The sequence below is a fragment of the Blennius ocellaris genome (assembly GCF_963422515.1).
Source record: "Blennius ocellaris genome assembly, chromosome: 8".
NCBI lineage: Eukaryota > Metazoa > Chordata > Actinopteri > Blenniiformes > Blenniidae > Blennius > Blennius ocellaris.
The window spans coordinates 9,892,447-9,910,172 of record NC_137657.1 but is presented as its reverse complement, the minus strand read 5'-3'; the positions used below and the strand labels follow the sequence as shown (position 1 = coordinate 9,910,172).

Sequence of the window (17,726 nt, the reverse complement as noted above, 5' to 3'; positions counted from 1 at the left end):
ACAGTCTTGCCATTCATTCATTCATATTGGCCTTTCCTAAATTCTACAGCTTTAGTACAGATAACTGTTTTAATATATTGTCTTGACTTGTGGAGTGTAATTTATACTCCATACATGTGCTTTAAGTATTTCAACTTTTTTTTAATCACACTGTATAAATAAAAAGGTGAAATACTTATAGTAGAGTAAAGAAATACAAACAGATTTGTACTTGCCATCTCTTCAAGATAATATTCGATGACCAAGAGGAATCAAAGCTTGTTCTTTGAATCAAAGAGTATTCTAATGAATACTCTTCTTGGAGTTTCCTGAAACGACCAGTGCGCATGTTTGAGCTTCAGATCCAGAAGCAGGAAGCAGTTTGACTGAAGATGTGCAGCTGACGGCTCTTTCTTCTCTTTCGCTCCTGACGGAGTCAAGAAGCGCAGCTCTGGGACCAGCGGTCTGCTCTGACCCAAGAAACTGCGAGGAGTCAGTGGCGTGTGAGTCTATTCTAACTTTTTAATGTGTGTTTTGCATGGAGCGTCGCCGTTGGAGTCGCGCGCTTCAGGTGTTTTACCTGCACAGCGCGTGACCGCGGGGGTCACGTGTCACAACAGACACAAAAACGAAAGGAGGTCACCTGCGATGGGAAGCTTTAAGCTTTTAATGGATTCTCTTGGTGGAGAAACAGAGAGAATCGACAATAACACTGTGCTGCACGGACGCCCCAGTGATACCAGATGCTGGGCTTGTTTTCACGAGACAAGTTACTTTTTATAGAGTTTTTGATATTTAAAATTGTGATGTCTTTTCACTTTCGCTTTTTTTTTTTTTATAAATTTCAACCCGATCTGGTTCACCAATTGGAAAAAAAAAAGTTGAATAAAAAGAGAAGAAACTGAAAGTAAAACAGTTACTTCTCTGCTTCAGAAGGCAAATAGATTTCTGTATCACCAAACAGACACAAGGCAATCCACAGTGCAAAACGAGGCCGTTGCAAAGGACAGAAATAGGAGAATATATATCTTTGTCAAGCTAAAGGTAACAGAATAAGTAAAAGCTGTTGGTTATTGAAAACTCCGAGCAAATAATTGTGTTTAAAGCCCTGATTTAAGAGAAGTGTGTGCCAGCAGATGCCGATCTAATGCGAAGTGAAAGACATCAGATATTCTGACTTCTCAGTTATGATCGTTCCTCATTTCTGTCTGTACGTGATCAGAGAGGGTCTGTTTGGAGGGCTTCTTCTCCAGGGAGCATGTAATGTAACACACACCCGGTGTAGTTTTTATCTTGCTGCAACAAACAGGATTTACACTTGTCTCATGAGTTTTAAAGGCACATTTGATTCATTCTGGGCACAGTCCAAATGACGACTTGATGAAGGTCCTGAAGATGAACTTGTTTCTTTCATTGACTGTGTGGTGACATTGTTATCAGAAGTTGGTGTTGTTCAAACACTGAGAGACACTTGATACGGAGTTTGGCCCATTTTTGCCACAGTCACATGACTTGTACAATGAGGATAGGATGGTACCATCGCCTCAGAACAGTAATAAAGAGATTAGAGTTCAATCACTGCAGGCGGGAGCTCGTCCTCCCACACTGGTGCCGAGGTTTCACTGTCATTTCATTTCAAATAACCAAATCGGTGCCTGTCTGTTCTGCAGTTAAGGGAACATCTCACAAGCCGGATTCCATGCTTACATGTCACCCGTGTGTCACATTTGTTCCAGCGAAGTGATTTGCTCTGTTCACGTGAGCCTCATTTTCTAGGAACAGACTGGACTCTCTGGAAAAGTGAAAAATACTAATTAAATGATGAGCAGCATCCTGTTTCATGGAGGCATTTTGTACACATGGTTCAGAGCAGTTAAGCTTGTTCGCATGCAACGCTTGAAGCCACATGCTGAGGTTGGAGGAATAAAATCCACACACCATTCATTTATCGTGAGCCATATTAGAAATGTATGTAAGTGATCGCAATGTACTCATTTCTTGTTTGCTTTGTATCACTAGATTGTTTGGAAAGTGCATTTTGTCAACAATATTAGTAGTATTCATCCATTAGTCACAGGATTACATTTCAACAAGGATATAAATTCACGTTGTTTGTGATTATTAAACAAGATTTACTGTAAATTATGAAACATTTGCAATGTGACAGCCGAAGCGTTTCAAGAGAAGAAGACTTGTGAGAATTGTTTTTCCTGCAGCAGCCGGTGGGTTTGCTGTAGTAACATTCAGAGAGGAATTATTAAGCAGGATGTCATGTTCATGATTTCAGAGAATTTTGAATTTGTACGGCCACTTTTCATCATAACCACTGTTAAATAAATGCACACCACATAATGCTTTTACTGTGACGGGCTGGTACGGCTGCGATTGGACCAATGGATGACAAATTTTAGCTGATGTGTTGAAACATGAACGAGTCAGAAATGTGTGTGCAGCAGAGTGTATCTGACTTTATGTGACTTAGTGCTGCTAAACCAAATGCGCTACAGATACTAGCTGTTCCATATAATCTCTGATGTGATCGTCTTAGAACTATTAAAATGCTCAGAGGCCATTTCTTCTGCATGCAACTGGGATTCATCTTGTGGTGGTGAATTCAACAGCGTGACTCGGGCTTAGTCGAGTTATGTTGTTGACACACACGGGAGCGCAGATAATGAGCTGGAACAGCCTCGCTGGGTTCTGGTTTGTTTATCTGAAATGTTGTTTTGATACAGCAAAATTAATGTGAAAGACCCTCTAACAACTGTCTGTCTTATTTTAGGATGAACTGTTATAGCTACGATGTCTGATTTTTTCCCCTCGTCATGTATGCTTCTAATTGGTGGCTCATTTTGCTCTTTTCTTCAAACGACACAATTTTTTCTTTGCCTTTCAGTGGGTTTGATGCAGCACGTCTGAGCCAGACTCTGCTTGCCGCGGTCCTGGACCGGTTGCAGCGATGGCGGATTATCTGCCGTCTTCTTTGCTGGAAGCTTGTGTCGTGGTCGGAGCATCGAGTGACAAACTCCAGGAAGTCCATCAGGTAAATGTCTTCACGAGCTGCATTTGAACAGAATCACCTATGGTGCCGAGAACAGAAACCACATACAAGTGCAACTTCAGTATTGCCCCAATTTGAAACTGAAGCAATATTAGAGTCAAGAAAAGGTTAGTTTTTTTTTTGTTTTTTTGAAGGGGGAAATCATGAGTTTCAACCTTGCCAGGTCATGTTGATGAAGTCGGTCCGCAACATTTCCTGTTTCTCAAGTACCAGAATCCAGTTATGCTACAAAAACAAAAACAAAAAATACTCCAATATACTTTGCTATGCTATGCTTTTCCAGCTGACACTGAGATTCAATTCGCTTCATGCTCAATTGATTAAAATCCTAACGAAATAAGGTCGAAGGCATTTAGAACACGACTCAATGAAGTCACCAACTAAGAATAAAAGCGTGACTGATTTCCAGCTTTCCAAAGAAGTCGATAACATAGAGTTGGAAGTGCTGATGGAGGAAGTTAACAAACATGACCAACGCTGTGTGATAAAGAACAACAGAGAAAATATGAAATGGTGTATTAACGTTTCCAAACGGGGCTGATTACCACCTTCTTCTTAAACATGGTTAATATATATACAATGTGAAACATGATTCTTGGTTTTGTAGATCATGTTTTATGCAACAACTACATCTCAGAGTATAGCTTTGCCTTATATTTTGCACATTTGGATAGAAACAATTTATTTTATTGCATATTGATTAAAGCAAGCTCACCATGTAGTCATGCATATCCATCAGACTCAATGATCAGTGCAGCCAAGACCAGCTTCCGTGTGAGCGTGCGTGTGTGTGTGTGTGTGTCTGTCTGTCTGTCTGTGTCTGTGTCTGTGTGTGTGTCTGTGTGTCTGTGTGTTTGTGTGTCTGTGTGTGTGTGAGCCACACCCCAACTGCCCCAAAATGTTTTACACTCAAAGTCCAAAACAGCTGAACTCTGATTTTTCACTCGCAGGCCTTTAATCACAGCGGAACCCCGGAGCAGCTCCTGTTGGAGCCGGAGGTCCTTCACGTCTTTGTGCCTCCTTTTGTCAGCAAAAGCCAGCCCGAGGGGGAATCGCTGAGATCACGTGGGAGGCGCCGGCGGTCCTTTCTGAGAAAGAAGAGGCAACAACCCCCTTCAGCTACAGCAGCACAGAGTCAAGGTTTCATTCATGCAGAGCAAATCAATTCATAGATACTGATCTGATGCTCTGCACTGCTTCAGTCGGTCATATCTGTTCAGGCGGAGGTACGGCAGAAGCAGCGGGAGGAAGTGAAGATGTCAGTGTACCGAAAGACATCGACCTCATGGCTTTACCTCAGCTCTGCTTTCCTGGTACCTACTTGTTTATAGGATGCACATTTACATAATCCATATTAAAAGGGCTTTAAAAAGTAAGGACATTTGTTTGGTAAAATATTACTTTGTTGTTACAGTACTTCTTGATTATACATTTTATTCCATAAAATCTGGTTATTCCCCTGGTGCCACACTTGTAAGACACATCCATTTGTGGGATGCGCAGCAGAGCTGACAATCTGGCTTGCGCCTATTCCGACTTCAATTATCCAGTTCACTAAACAAGAGTCGACACCAAAGATAAGGGAAGCTTTTGGACATTTTCATTCTCGGCTCTGCTGCTCGTTCCAAAACCGCAAATGTGACACCATTTGAAAAGGAAATAATGTTTTACAGTTGTCTAAAATTTACTGCAGAGGAGCATTGTCATTAAATAGAAATGACATAAATGCCCTTCCTCTTTTTCCCCACAGTTTAGACACATGTTTTATGTTGTGCATATGGTTAACTGCTTTATACTGTACTAACAAACACATTTTTATTTGTACTTTCTCACCAGGTGGTCTTCAAGTAACCAATAAGCACAAAGAGGAACAGTTTCACTATTTGGTTTTCACCGATGTCTTTGGCAACAAGACCCATGGAGTAGTAATGCAGTGTTACTGTCCATTACTGGTACACAATACGACGATGTCACATTTTACCCATAACCTTGTGTTTTTCTCTGAGATTGAAGCAGCTCTGTTTGATGTCATTGCAATGAAAAGTTACTATGTAGCAAAAAGAGAACGAGTAACCTCAAAAAGATACTTTTATTGTATTTTTTTGCAGGATTGGACATCTTTCTATAAGAATGGAACTGGATCGTCTCCGAGCGTCAAACTTTACTCTGCGTACAGTTTCTGTGTCATTTCCAAGTATCCTTACTTCACTGTACTCAAAGACTGCCTGTCGTGGTGAGTAATAGTGTGGCGACCCAATGAACTGGGCACATTAAACTGCTTCGAAATAGTAATTTCTAACGGTGTAGGGGTGAAACATCCCACCTGCAACATTTCATAATCATGAGATTATAAATGAGAAACAATTGACTGGGAAATGAAATGTTTTTAACAGCTTACCTTGTGAGTCACTGATTCATTTCAGTCTCTCAGACACACTTTTTTTGCTTTTTTTATTTCCTGCTCAAGCCTTTTAATCCAGCTGAAAGCATGTCGACTATCAGACATGGAGGACACAGTGAGGGAGTTTGCAGCCAAGCTGGCTCTTGTTCCTATTCCACCTCCTGGACAGCTACATTTGGTGTGTGAGTGTGTGAAATTGAAGTTCAGGATAATCCGAACTGAAACAATAAATAGTTTGTTTTTTCTCTGCTCTATTTTCTAGATGTTTACATTACACCCACTTACCATCACGTTGCCCTGTAGTGAAGATAAAAACCACCCAGCTATAGATTTAGATCTCCATCTGCCGTTCATCTGCTTCAGGCCTCAGCAGCTGCTACAGGTAATTGAGGTTTGTTGTTGTGAGGAGATCCTCAGTGACTCTTCTGTCCACTTCTCATCCGTGTCTGTGTCCTCATCTAGGTGCTCTCTTGTCTCCTGCAAGAGCAGCGAGTGGTGCTATGTTCCGCTGACTGGGCAAGACTCACGCTGGTGGCAGAGAGCTTTCTGCTTTTTCTGCAGGTTGGTGCAAAATCTGCTCCTCTTTTAAGACAGTTTTAGAAAATGTCACTCTCATTTTAATTGAGGAGAATAATTTATTTGTTTTAAAAACACAGTTTTTCAAATAGAAATAGTCTATTTGCATTGAGGAGTTAATTATTTCGATTATAGTGACGACTATAGAGAACTGAGTGAATGATGTTTAGGATGAATCCTGTTCTGTGCTATTAGAACCATTAATTTCATTTTCCTTGCTGCCTGATCTTTCTTTCAGCCTCTGTCATGGCAGCAGCCGTACGTTCCCGTCCTGGCCAGAGGCATGTTGGACTTTCTCATGGCCCCCACTGCCTTTCTGATGGGCTGCCATCTCAGCCATTTTGCAGAGGTTGCCGCTGTAAGAACGTGGCCATGACTGTTACAGTTCCCTTGGCTTCTCTCTCCTTTTGATAAACTTCCAGTTGTTGCATAATTTGATACTTTCTGGCAAATTAGTTTCTTCATTCTCCAGTTTAAATATCTCTTTTCCCCAGGAAACCGATGATCTGATCCTCATCAGTATTGATAATGGAAGTGTCTCCTGTTCCTCCTCTGATATCATCAACCTACCCGACATACCTCAAGTTGCTGCGGAATGCTTCACACAAAGGTTTGTGGTGGAAAAGCACCTCCGATAAACATTTGGAACCCACACTAAATACACTCGTGACCACGCCGACGTCAAAAATGGGAATTTCTTTTGCAGGTGTCAGTCACTGCAGATACATTTTGACTTGAATCAGTGCCATCAAGCAAGCTGCACTGACATCAATGAGCAGCGGGCGCAGAGAAGAGCGTGGCAACAAAACCTCAATCAAGACATCCAGAAGATCACACTGGAGCTGATCGTCAATATATTCAGGTTCTGCGTGCACTAAGACCCCCAAAACAGTGTTTTTAGTCCCTCTCCCGTCACCATCGCTCATATGCTATGTGTAGTTTCCGGTGTATATATTTTACCATATGCTGTGTCTCCACTTAACAGGGATGTTTCCAATCATCTGAACTATGAGCATCGAGTGTTTCACAGCGAAGAGTTCCTGAAAACCAGAGACCCATCTGAGCAACTTTTCTACAAGAAGGTGCAACAAGTGACGTTTTACCTGAATACATGGCACATTGTAGACAGATGAAGGATTTTTTAATTTTTTATTTTAAACACGATTTCTACTTAAAATAAACATAATTGTGTTGCAGGTGTTGGATACACAGATCTTTCACTCCTTCCTCAGGGATCGTCTCAACAAGAAAATGGATAGCTTTGCTCGTATGGAATTGAGCACTCGCTCTGAGACGCAAAAGTTAGTTGTGTTTAAAGATACTGGTGACGGTGATGATTTTTAGCTTGGAATCTTTCTGACAACTCGTGATATAACTGCAAGTTTCTCTCTTTGTTTTTGTCCTGCAGAATGAAGGCCATGGTCCAGGTGGCTCGCAGACCCACCATGCAGGAAATACAAGCCAGGAGGAAGAGCTCCATCACAGAGAACGGGCTCAATAAGAGACTGGGAATGAGCCTCCCTAACTTAGGAGATGCACGATCCATGAGTTTTCAGAGAAGCACACTGCCCACCAGCGACATCATGTCTGACCCCGGTGAGACCGGATGAGACACTTCCATTGATTTGTAATTAGAGGTACAACTTGGACCTTTTCTATATACACTAATCTTTCTGTCTGTTTTCTTTTTCTCTCCCAGCCCCTAAAATCCCTCCTAAGCCAGTAAAAGTGTTTAAACTCCCAGACTTCCCAGCATATTTGTCTTTCCAGTCTGTACAAGGTTATTACTTTGAGCTCATCCAGCAGCTTGGGAAATCTATTTTCTCTGCCCAGAACGAAAGCTCTGCTCTGCTGGCCAGGTATTGTGCTTTGATTCCTCTCTCCGCTCATTTGGCTGTATTTGGGAGAACTTTACGTCTGTGTGTTGGCCTTTTTTTTTTTTTTTTTACACTACCGCAGTACAACTTCACACTGTGAGTTTGTTACATTTCATTAGGATCAAGATACTTAGATAATATTTTTTTTTCTTTTTAATCATTAATAAATACTGAGCATCATTAAATTTAAATTCTAACCTATTGTTGTGCATATTTATAAATGATAAGGTTATAACGGACCACATTTCTGTTTTGTTCACAAATCAGTATTGGTAATCAGTATTTTTAACATTTTTAACATTCTATTGTTCATTTGAGAAATTTTCTTTATATTTTATGCCAATGATTTGAATCAAATGCCTGCTATTGACCATGGAATCAAACATCCACTGATTGAAAAGTAGTAGTTTTTCAGAGGAATATTTTATGTTTATAGTCAAGTCTTTCTAAGACTCAGTCCTTTTACTTTTATTACATGGACTTTCTTATATGAATCTATATTTGTAATTAAGTACAATGTCATCACTGCAACAGTTTTCGAAGTCACATAAAAAAAAAAAAAAAAACACGTCAGCGTCGATGCTGCTTATGCGAGTTTCAATCCGATATTGTTCCTTCTGCAGGTTTTACTACATGCGTGGTTTGATAAACACGTTGTGTTCGAGGCGACTCGAGGCTCTGAGTGATTTCCAGAACCTCTATAAGACCGACACGGCCATCTTCCCCACAAACTTGGTGACGTGGCTCGTGGACTCGCTGCAGCAAGACGAGAGACACCAAGCACAAAAAAGACCTGAATTGAAGAGATTAATCTTCAGGGTCAGTCCATTCACCTTCTGCTGTTGTTGTTCTAGAGGTGGTAGTTAGAAGTTGATGATCCCAGTGATATTTTCATTCCTTTTTTTCTTTTTCTTTTACTTCTTTTAGGTGAAATCCAATAATGAAAAGCCTCTTTTAGAGGCAGACAATTCGGTCAAAAAGTTCCAGCTACCCCGTAAACATCTATATCAGGACGAGTTTGTGCGTTGCATTCAAGAGTGTGGGATTGTTAAGAATGTGGCAACTATACATCGTTTATTTGACGCTCTCACTGACGGTAAGTGACAGTTCAATGAACAACATTTAAATGTAGTTTCTTTATTTTGAGTATATTCAGCACTATTGACAAAAAACAACTGAAAAAGTTATGAAATTACAGTAGTGACTATATTCATATAACATTTCTGTAAAAAAAAGTTTGATAATATATAGCAATTTACCTGTCAAGTACATGTATTTACATGACTTACACATATAAATGCTAGGAAAGGTGTGGCACAATGTAAACAAATTTTTTTAATTACTTCTACTCTTTTTTTTTTTTACAAGTTATTATTTGAGCAAAACCTGATTCTTGTGCTTTTCTTATAATATCCGCATATTTTTTTGATCACAATGATCAACAACATGAGTCAAGTTTCTCTTCTGAAAATGCATAAATACACATAAGGGAAGTTAATGTTTTTCATTCATAGACAATGAACAGCTTTTGCAGACATATGCAACCTGCAAGCATTGTACCTTTTACAGTTTTGTAGAGTTAGATTTTTCTTTGTCTTTTGGTATAGCTCTGATATGTTTGTATAAGGAGATGAAAGTCTCTTCAGAATGGCTCTTTCATGTAATGATAGTAAACGCAGAAGTGGCTTCACACTAACCGAGTCTCCAGCAGCATTACATAAATTGAATTTGAACAGTTGTAATCAAATCTGTTCCACTTTTTTTTCTCTTATAGACAATAGTCTTTTCATCATGTTCTGTTTTGCTCAGACACAAATCAGAAGGCAGACTGTGACTCCACTTAGCTCTATGAGCCTAAATGTTTTTCTAGGCCGTTCAGCCTGAAGTTGTGGTTCATCGCTCTTTAGACCAACTTAAAGCTCCTGAATGTGAAAATGTCAAAGTTCAGCTAAATGTTAAACTGAAAAGAGTGTTTAGAAATGCACAAAAAGGAGCTAAATCGAGCAGACATTCCATAGCTTGCCCCAATTTCTCCACTGGATTTAAAATTCCGTCATAAATTGCGTTTATATTTTTTTAACCTGAACACATAGCCAATAATAATAATAACATTTTGATGTATGGGTCAATCCACCACATCCTCATATGAAAGTATGAGTAAGGATGCACGTTAATGGTTATCTGACATAAGTGTTTCAAATTAGCAACCAGTACATCTGATTTCTGTCTCGGAAGAAAAAAATGTTTATTTTTAGATCAGTGGAAAATTCAAGAGGGAAAAAAAAGCTTTTATCATTGGAGAACGGTCACAAACTGGCTTTACCCGGCTATTTATGAGTTCATCCTGTTCTGCTGAATTCACTGAACCTCTTCATACAAAGTATTATTTGTCTTCTTCAAAACAACTGTTTCGTTGTTTCGCGTTGACATGTTTTTCCCTTTATGAGTGATCGAGCATGGCCATATTGATGAACAACTGTTAAACAATGGAGCCACTAGTTTGGTTTTAATTTGGCATTTGTTGACACTGCTTTGTGGATTGATGTGAATTCAGTCATTTAGTAACACATGAAGAAGAACACTGAAAATGTTGATCTTCACTGAACACAAAAACGTCTCTTGTCGTCTCAGGCCAGCCGAGGCAGGTGAAGCCCGAACTCTTCAAGGACTTCTACACTTTCTGGAAGGAGATGGAGGCGGAGTCTAACGACGTCGACCTGCCCTTCGAGGTCGTCGAGCACCTCGACAACAGCGAATGTGTTTATAAGTTGTCGTCTTCTGTCAAAACCTCCCACGGCGTTGGTAAAATCGCCATGACGCAGAAACGGCTGTTTCTGCTCACCGAGGGACGACCTGACTTTCTGGAAATCACAAAATTCAGAGACATACAGGTGACACTTCCATAATGCCTTCACTATGCAGGTTACATATAGAGAGATTTGTTCCGTTTCTGTTCTTGTATAATATGCCATTTAATTCACGACATGAGAATATGCATAGACCTCTCCAGCGTTAGTTCAACTGATAACTTCCCACTTCTCTCCTTGCAGGATGTGAAGATTGCCTCGGCTCCTTTTCTGCTCGTCCGGATTCCTTCCCTGCGAATTCAAACTTCCGGCAGGTCAGAGGCATTCGAGGCAAATCTGAAGGCCGAGACTGAACTGTGGAACATCATCGTTAAAGAAATGTGGGCTGGACGCAAGCTGGCAGACCAACACAAGGTGCATTATAGTTTGTAAACAACTCTCAAATGTTTTCGCTGAGCGTGCTCGTCACAGTACAGCTCGTCCAACGTATCTAACGTATTCACTTGTATGAAAGACAGATGACAACACTATTATATACCAGTCTCGTCCATGTGAATCCCCACAACATCCTCAATCAGCTTTACTTGAAAGTTTTTGACTGATCTGCAGCTCGTCCAATGCTGTTCCTTTTCCTTCTCCCTAACATTGTTTTTACCATCAAACTCATTAAACTGCTTCGACTCAGCATTCTGTGAGCAGCAGCTTGTGGCACTGATGCATCGTGGCCTCTCCGGATGCCTTTGCCGTGATTACAGCAGCGTGCACCAAAGCTGACCCTGAAATCCACGGCTTAATACCACAAAATTAATGATTTTCACAAACTTAACATGACAAATTAATCTTTTTCTGAGCTGGAGGCTGCCATTATCAGACTTAAAAGCATGCTTTTAGTGAATAAAATTATTATATATCACATTACTATACAGTTTCCCGACAGAAAAAGTACAAACTTTTATTAATTGACCCGGCATAAATTGTTTCACCACAGTATCTAATTGTATAAAGTGTTCGGATTAATTATAAAGTTAGCCGATTCTTTTTACCAAATTAAGAATTCCAGCAAAATGCGAGGGAGTAACGAAATGATATGCAAAAAAGGTTAAGGGCTTTCAACAGCGACCTCCATAAGATCTACAACATCTACTGGCCCAACAAGACCACAAATGAGGATCTTCATAAGAAGATATACAAGTAGCGACACAACATTCAGAAATTAATAAGTGCACCGCTCACATCAAATTAGTTACTGAGTAGACTTTGTAAATTTCCTGTTACATCTTGGTTGGAGTGTAATATTGTAGTAATGAACTTGGTTGTTTGTTGTTTTGTTTTTTTTATTTTGTCTGTCTCTTTAAATGTTGTCTCTCTCCCAGGACCCTCAGTACATGACTCAGGCTCTGACCAACGTGCTGCTGATGGACGCCGTCATGGGCTGCCTGCAGACTCCGAGGCCCATCACTGCTGCGTCTAAGCTGGTTTACTTTGATAAGATCAGACATGAAGGTGTGACAGACGTTTTACTGCTTCTTTTGTGAAAACATGATTAATTATTGGCATTAATTAATAATAATATTAATATTAATTGTTCATGATGTGTAACCATCAGTTCATTAGTTCCTTTTTAATCTCTCTTACCTGTGCTCCATTTTCTCTGAGACATTCGCTGTTTTGAAGCTGGATTCATTAACACATCGTGTCTGTCTATGAGCAGTGCCGATGATCGTGCCTGAATCTACCTCAGAAACCCTGAAACACAAGATCAACCCATCACAGGACCTCCCCGAACCCCAGACTGTCCGCGTGCTGCTTTACACACCAGGTACCAGCTCAATTACTTTATAGTGTCTGTGACCTGTTATTGTATTTAGCTTGGATTCTTATTTGTCAAGGCATATGCAGGGATGGATTTCCCTCTGCAAAACTTCATTGACGTCAATGGTCAATGCAATTCAATGCTGTTAAAATATAATGCCGTAATGCTAGTAGGTTTCCACACTCTTTCTGTTTAATTTCTTTGTATGGATTGTTTTTGTTGTACTACATATTTACATGTTCTATTTTAACTGCTTCCTGTACAGAACACAAAAAGCTTATAATAGCCCCTGAGGAAGTTTGATGCAATAACCTATTTTAAAGAATTTAAGGAAAATTGCTGTGATATGCAGGTTTTCTATCAAAGTGCCCTGCATTAAAATAATGATAGCGTCTGATCCAGTCAGTCAACTTGCAAATGAATGTTCTGTGTATTTATTGCAATGTTTTATACTGAGAAATAATCTCTCTATCAATACATTAAAAAAAAATGTTTCCTCTTCTTTCAGGTCAGCTGTCCTGCACTGACTCAAACAGTGAGATGAACCCGAAGCTGTGGGTGGCCCTCAGCGGGGGCAGGGTGGTGGTGTTTGATGCAGCGAGCTGGTCCATGTTGCAGGACCGGATCCAGGTCGGAGAGTCACAAGTGGTGAGAGCAGACTCAGTGTGGGTAGTTGGAGTTATTCAGAGGGCTAGTCTAAATTGATCTTGCATACTTTTTATGATCATTATCCCGCTCTACTAGATAAAGGAAATGCTGCACCCAGTCTCATGCATTCCATTTGTATTTATTTTTTCATGTGATTTAAAGATCTTTAACATTATTTGTAATGTTAATTACTTTGTTTGGGTTTTTTTTTTCTATTGTTACAGTGATAATTTCCACATTAAGATAAGGACAAACTTCACATCTGTCCATGTATAGATGTATAAATTGCCTTTAAACTAACCTGTGTTAAAAATTGCAGAACTGCATGATGGGATTGGTCCAGGAGCACATGTGGATCGGCTCTGAGGACTCAGTAATCTACATCATCGACACTCACAGTATGTCCTGCAACAAACAACTGACTGAACACCGGCATGAAGTGACCGGCCTTTCAGTGGACGCCAGAGCTCAACAAAACAAGTAGAGCTTATCCATTGATGCATTACATAGGAGATTGAACAGGTTTGTGACATAAAGTGAATCTCTCTCTCTCTCTCTCTCTCTCTCTCTCTGTCTGTCTCAGTGACCAGGTGTACTCCTGCAGCTCTGATGGGACGGTCCTGCAATGGGACTCGTCCAGTCTGAAAGTGAAGCGGCAGTTCAAAGTCAGCTGTGACCGTCTCTCCTCCATACAGATCCACAACGGCACGCTGTGGTGCTGTGAGTGCACACTGCCCCCTGTTGACTCACAGGCAGATCTCACGCAGTTCTTGTATACTTGCTGCAGTGCAAGGAATTCTGTCTGAGCTCTTTCCATTGCTTCCTACAGTAGCAGTCAGATCAAAGGTTTACTGAGCGCAACGAAGATTATATGTCCTGATTTAGTAGGGTTTATTTTCACATGCACTGTCATGGTGTTGTGTGAAGTGAAATCTTTTATTTCTAAGAGTATCTGCACAGTACATTTAAATGTGCTTGACAAGACAAAAACCCACTCCCATGTGTGCGCAGGCTGTGGTGACGGCATTGTGGAACTGAAAAAGAACGGGGCGTCGCAAAGAAGGATCGTACTTCCCGGTGACCTCCGCAACGAACCCCGGAGCTTCAGCAGCTTCGTTGTCATGCCTGAGGTGACTCAGCAAACTGCAAATGAAAAATCAATCAATGAAGAAAGCAATTGACCTAAAACGCATTGGAGGGATTTAAAAAGTCAGTGAATTGTCCAGTCAGCGATTCACGACGGTCAGCCAGTAAATGAACCTGGTTCTGCATCATGATAATGACGGTGCAACAAGTTTTCATTGAAACCTGGGGAGTCAAGTTTGTACTAACAATTTGACTCAAAAGAGAGACAAACAAGTGTGAAAATAATAAAATACTCTTATTACAGTAATTCAAAGGTCTTTTCATACTTTTACAAATCTATTCATACATATCTAGACATTACACCATGTTATCTATTTTCCAAAGCACAAGTAATGACAGAGTATGTCCACAAATTTAATGACTATTTGAAGCAGTATATCTGTAGTTGTCTTGCTAATAAATGTGCTCATATTACAGATAAAGTTGCTTCTTTGTATTTACATTTAGTACCAAAGCCAATTGTTTGTGTATTTTGCATTTACATTGTCTCAAAAATGTAGTTTTAAAAGAAATATTTCATACCGCTTCCTTGAATCAAAAGCCTGCTACTGACAATATAATTAGATGCTGCTAATAAGTAATTGATAAGAAGTGTGTGCTTGAGTATTTGTAACAGCGGTAGTACTCCTACCCCCCCATATGTGTGACTACTTTGAAGATGTTTCTTATTGTTCAGACTCCAGATAAAATGAGTTTAGCCTGTCCTCCATATTCTCCCTGTATATTGTGTTTGTTGCAGCGTGGGCAGGTGTGGACTGGATGTTCAGACTCACCAGAGTTGTGTCTTTGGCGGATAAACAGCAGCAAACATCCGTTCAAAAGAATCTCGCTGCCCAGCAGTGCCGGAGTCACCTGCATGATTCGAGTCAAAGATCAGGTGGGCCATAAAACATGTCACAATTTTCTGTAAAATGAAATAACTGACTATATAATTATTGTTACAGTATGTTTCGGAGTTGGAAGCGACAGAAAAAAGATCACATCTGCTTATAATGATAAAAATATTTGGTTGCATTCATAATAAGCTATTATTATCATGTTTAAGGAAAAGATCCTAAACATACTTTGACATGTATTTTCATGCTTTATATCACGAGTTCGGTTGTACGTTCACATATAATCATAACTAACTTTGTTCGATGTGCTCCAACCTCGTCAGATCTGGGTGGGGTGCCGTGGGTGGAGCTGTGTGGGGGGCCAGTGTGATGGACACCTGAGAAGCCAGGTGGTGGTGGTGGACCCGGAGAGCCACACGGTGGACAAGGAGCTGCAGGCTCACTCGGACAGCATTCAGACTCTCTGCTCTGCGGAGGATCGCTACGTCCTGAGCGGCTCTGCATGCCGGGATGGAAAGATCGCCATCTGGAAGGTTGAGTGAAGAAACGCAGACACTAAGAGCGGCGGGGTAAAAAGGAGGCGGCGACAAGTGAAGGACATGACGATTTACAAACAGGATACATGGTTTTATCAGGTTGTGACATTACGATAATGTTGAAACGAGGAAGACAAAAATGAAGCTGACTGTTAAAACAATGTGTCATATGAAGATGCAATCTATTTAACATGTATTATATTGAATAATAGTGTAAATTGCACTGTTTATATTCCAGACATGTGGCTCTTCAATTTTAAGACTCAATGCAAAAACTGAAACACAGTGTTAAAACAATGCTGAAAAAATGTCACTTTCTTTGGAACAATAAATTGTAATGAATTATATACTGTAGCATTTGGTATACAGTATATGTTAGTATGCACAATTTTTGCAATTGCCTCTCAAACATGTAAGCTTCCATTATTCTGTTTGTGTATTTTATGCCAATATTCAGTTGTGATAACAACAGAAATCATTGGTTGAAATGTTGGTTTGAAATGTCTAGTCAGTCTGAGACACACTGCAGTGAATTTTCAGCTTCCCATATTTACAGTTGCGCCAAAACAGGCCTGCTAGAAATCCCTCACTGGCTTCTTGTTGCTGTTAGATCGACAAGAGCTTCTTGCTTTTTGTCACAAGTTCAAACGTTGACTACAAAGTAATGTTTAGACTGAAAGTCTCAATGTCTACAAAAAGAGAGAAAATTGATGAAATCAATTTTTTTTAAAATACATAAATTGACCTTAATGTCTGAGTGTCAACTCCAAGACAGCACATTGAGTCTCAATTTTAAACTCTCAGATTCACATTTTTTTGGACACATTTCTTTGTTGAATTAATTTTTAGTTTTTATAGGCTTTTAAGACTGCAAAGGGATGTGATCTTGTACTTTGCATGTAAACATGGCACTTAAACTACAGTGGACTAAGTTGTATGTCTGCTTCATGTCGGTATGAAGTATAACTCATAATAACTAAGGGTAGCAGTTACAATCTCACAGAGACACAACATGGATTTCTTGGCTTTGAGTGCATGATCTCACTCTCTGCCTTCTCATAGGCCAGAGAGACAGATGGGAACTACAGTGGAAACAGGAGTAAACAAACAACTCATCCATGTGGGGTAGATAAGAATGTGAGGAGCATAATAATGCTCCTAATATCACCAAATGACCTGCTGTAAAGGATAAGACTGTGTGATTCCACAAGTAAATATTAGGCACGATATCACCTATTGTGATGATAAATTGTTAGTGTAATGACCATAATTAAGCAATTTGCTTACTCAGGGAACCGGTACTAATGGCATAATTACTCACAATGTTGTTGGCCAGGAAAAGGATGGTGATACAAAGCTGAGGAAGAGGCAAGCTGCTGGTGATGTAGTGATGTGAGCAGACATGGAGTCGGCTCAGGAATGTTTTCAATACACCTCTTTAAGTTGTCAAAGATAGGATGACCAATGAAAACCACTTGTAACAATCCCTGTTACATATGAATTTGCTGCGAGTTTAGTGGTAGAATTCTCCCCTTTCACCCGAGAGCCTGTGATTTGATTCATGATACAATGTTGTGAATTTTCCATCCATCCATCCATCTTTGACACAACTTATCCTAACAAGATGGATCCTGAGGATGTCTTCAGTCCATTGCAGGGTCAACACACATTTATATTGCATTGTTTCAGGGAGAAACTGTTGTGCCTCATTTCTATAACTGACCATGTGCAACCTCATTGTCTTCCAGCAGGAGGAGACAAATAACACTGCTGATATACAGTCATAGTTTAAAAATCCCCTGTGCAGAGAGAGAGAGATACTTTATCAGTTCCTTCTGAAAGCTTTCTTACTTTCTTACTTGTTCATCAGGACATTTTTTTACATTAAATTCAATAACTTGAACATTCTCCGTTCCCAGACCTGTTCCAGTTCAGTTAGATAGAAAACCACCCTCCAATAAACACACATGGAAATAAATGCATTCTGTTCATTCCTGTCAGAGTGAAAGTCTTCCAACTGTTGCAATGTCACCAGTAGTCCACCTG

The 17,726-nt window shown here is 40.1% G+C and overlaps 1 protein-coding gene across 1 annotated transcript; it reads left to right on the top strand.

Annotated features, from left to right (window-relative positions):
* The first annotated feature begins 416 nt into the window (after positions 1-416).
* LOC308133948 (DENN domain-containing protein 3-like) lies at positions 417-15,912 on the top strand. The gene is made up of 28 exons (XM_080501517.1): positions 417-482; positions 2,876-3,022; positions 3,991-4,180; positions 4,261-4,353; positions 4,877-4,992; positions 5,149-5,273; positions 5,508-5,619; positions 5,704-5,823; positions 5,904-6,002; positions 6,256-6,375; positions 6,512-6,627; positions 6,724-6,879; positions 7,003-7,099; positions 7,215-7,318; positions 7,426-7,613; positions 7,717-7,876; positions 8,518-8,713; positions 8,822-8,990; positions 10,526-10,785; positions 10,945-11,115; positions 12,075-12,204; positions 12,413-12,520; positions 13,023-13,162; positions 13,482-13,642; positions 13,746-13,882; positions 14,174-14,292; positions 15,048-15,185; positions 15,468-15,912. The coding sequence occupies exons 2-28, from the start codon at positions 2,939-2,941 to the stop codon at positions 15,684-15,686; spliced, it is 3,828 nt and encodes a 1,275-aa protein (XP_080357643.1). The 5' UTR covers positions 417-482; positions 2,876-2,938; the 3' UTR covers positions 15,687-15,912.
* Positions 15,913-17,726: the final 1,814 nt, after the last annotated feature.

What these genes read in the sequence shown, in the direction of transcription:
- LOC308133948 (XM_080501517.1), top strand. Translation starts at nt 2,939, where the DNA reads ATGGCGGATTATCTGCCGTCTTCTTTGCTGGAAGCTTGTGTCGTGGTC. An exon ending in AGTGTTACTGTCCATTACTG is followed by an intron (nt 4,993 to 5,148) that starts GTACACAATACG and finishes ATTTTTTTGCAG; the next exon opens with GATTGGACATCTTTCTATAA. An exon ending in TGAAGAGATTAATCTTCAGG is followed by an intron (nt 8,714 to 8,821) that starts GTCAGTCCATTC and finishes TACTTCTTTTAG; the next exon opens with GTGAAATCCAATAATGAAAA.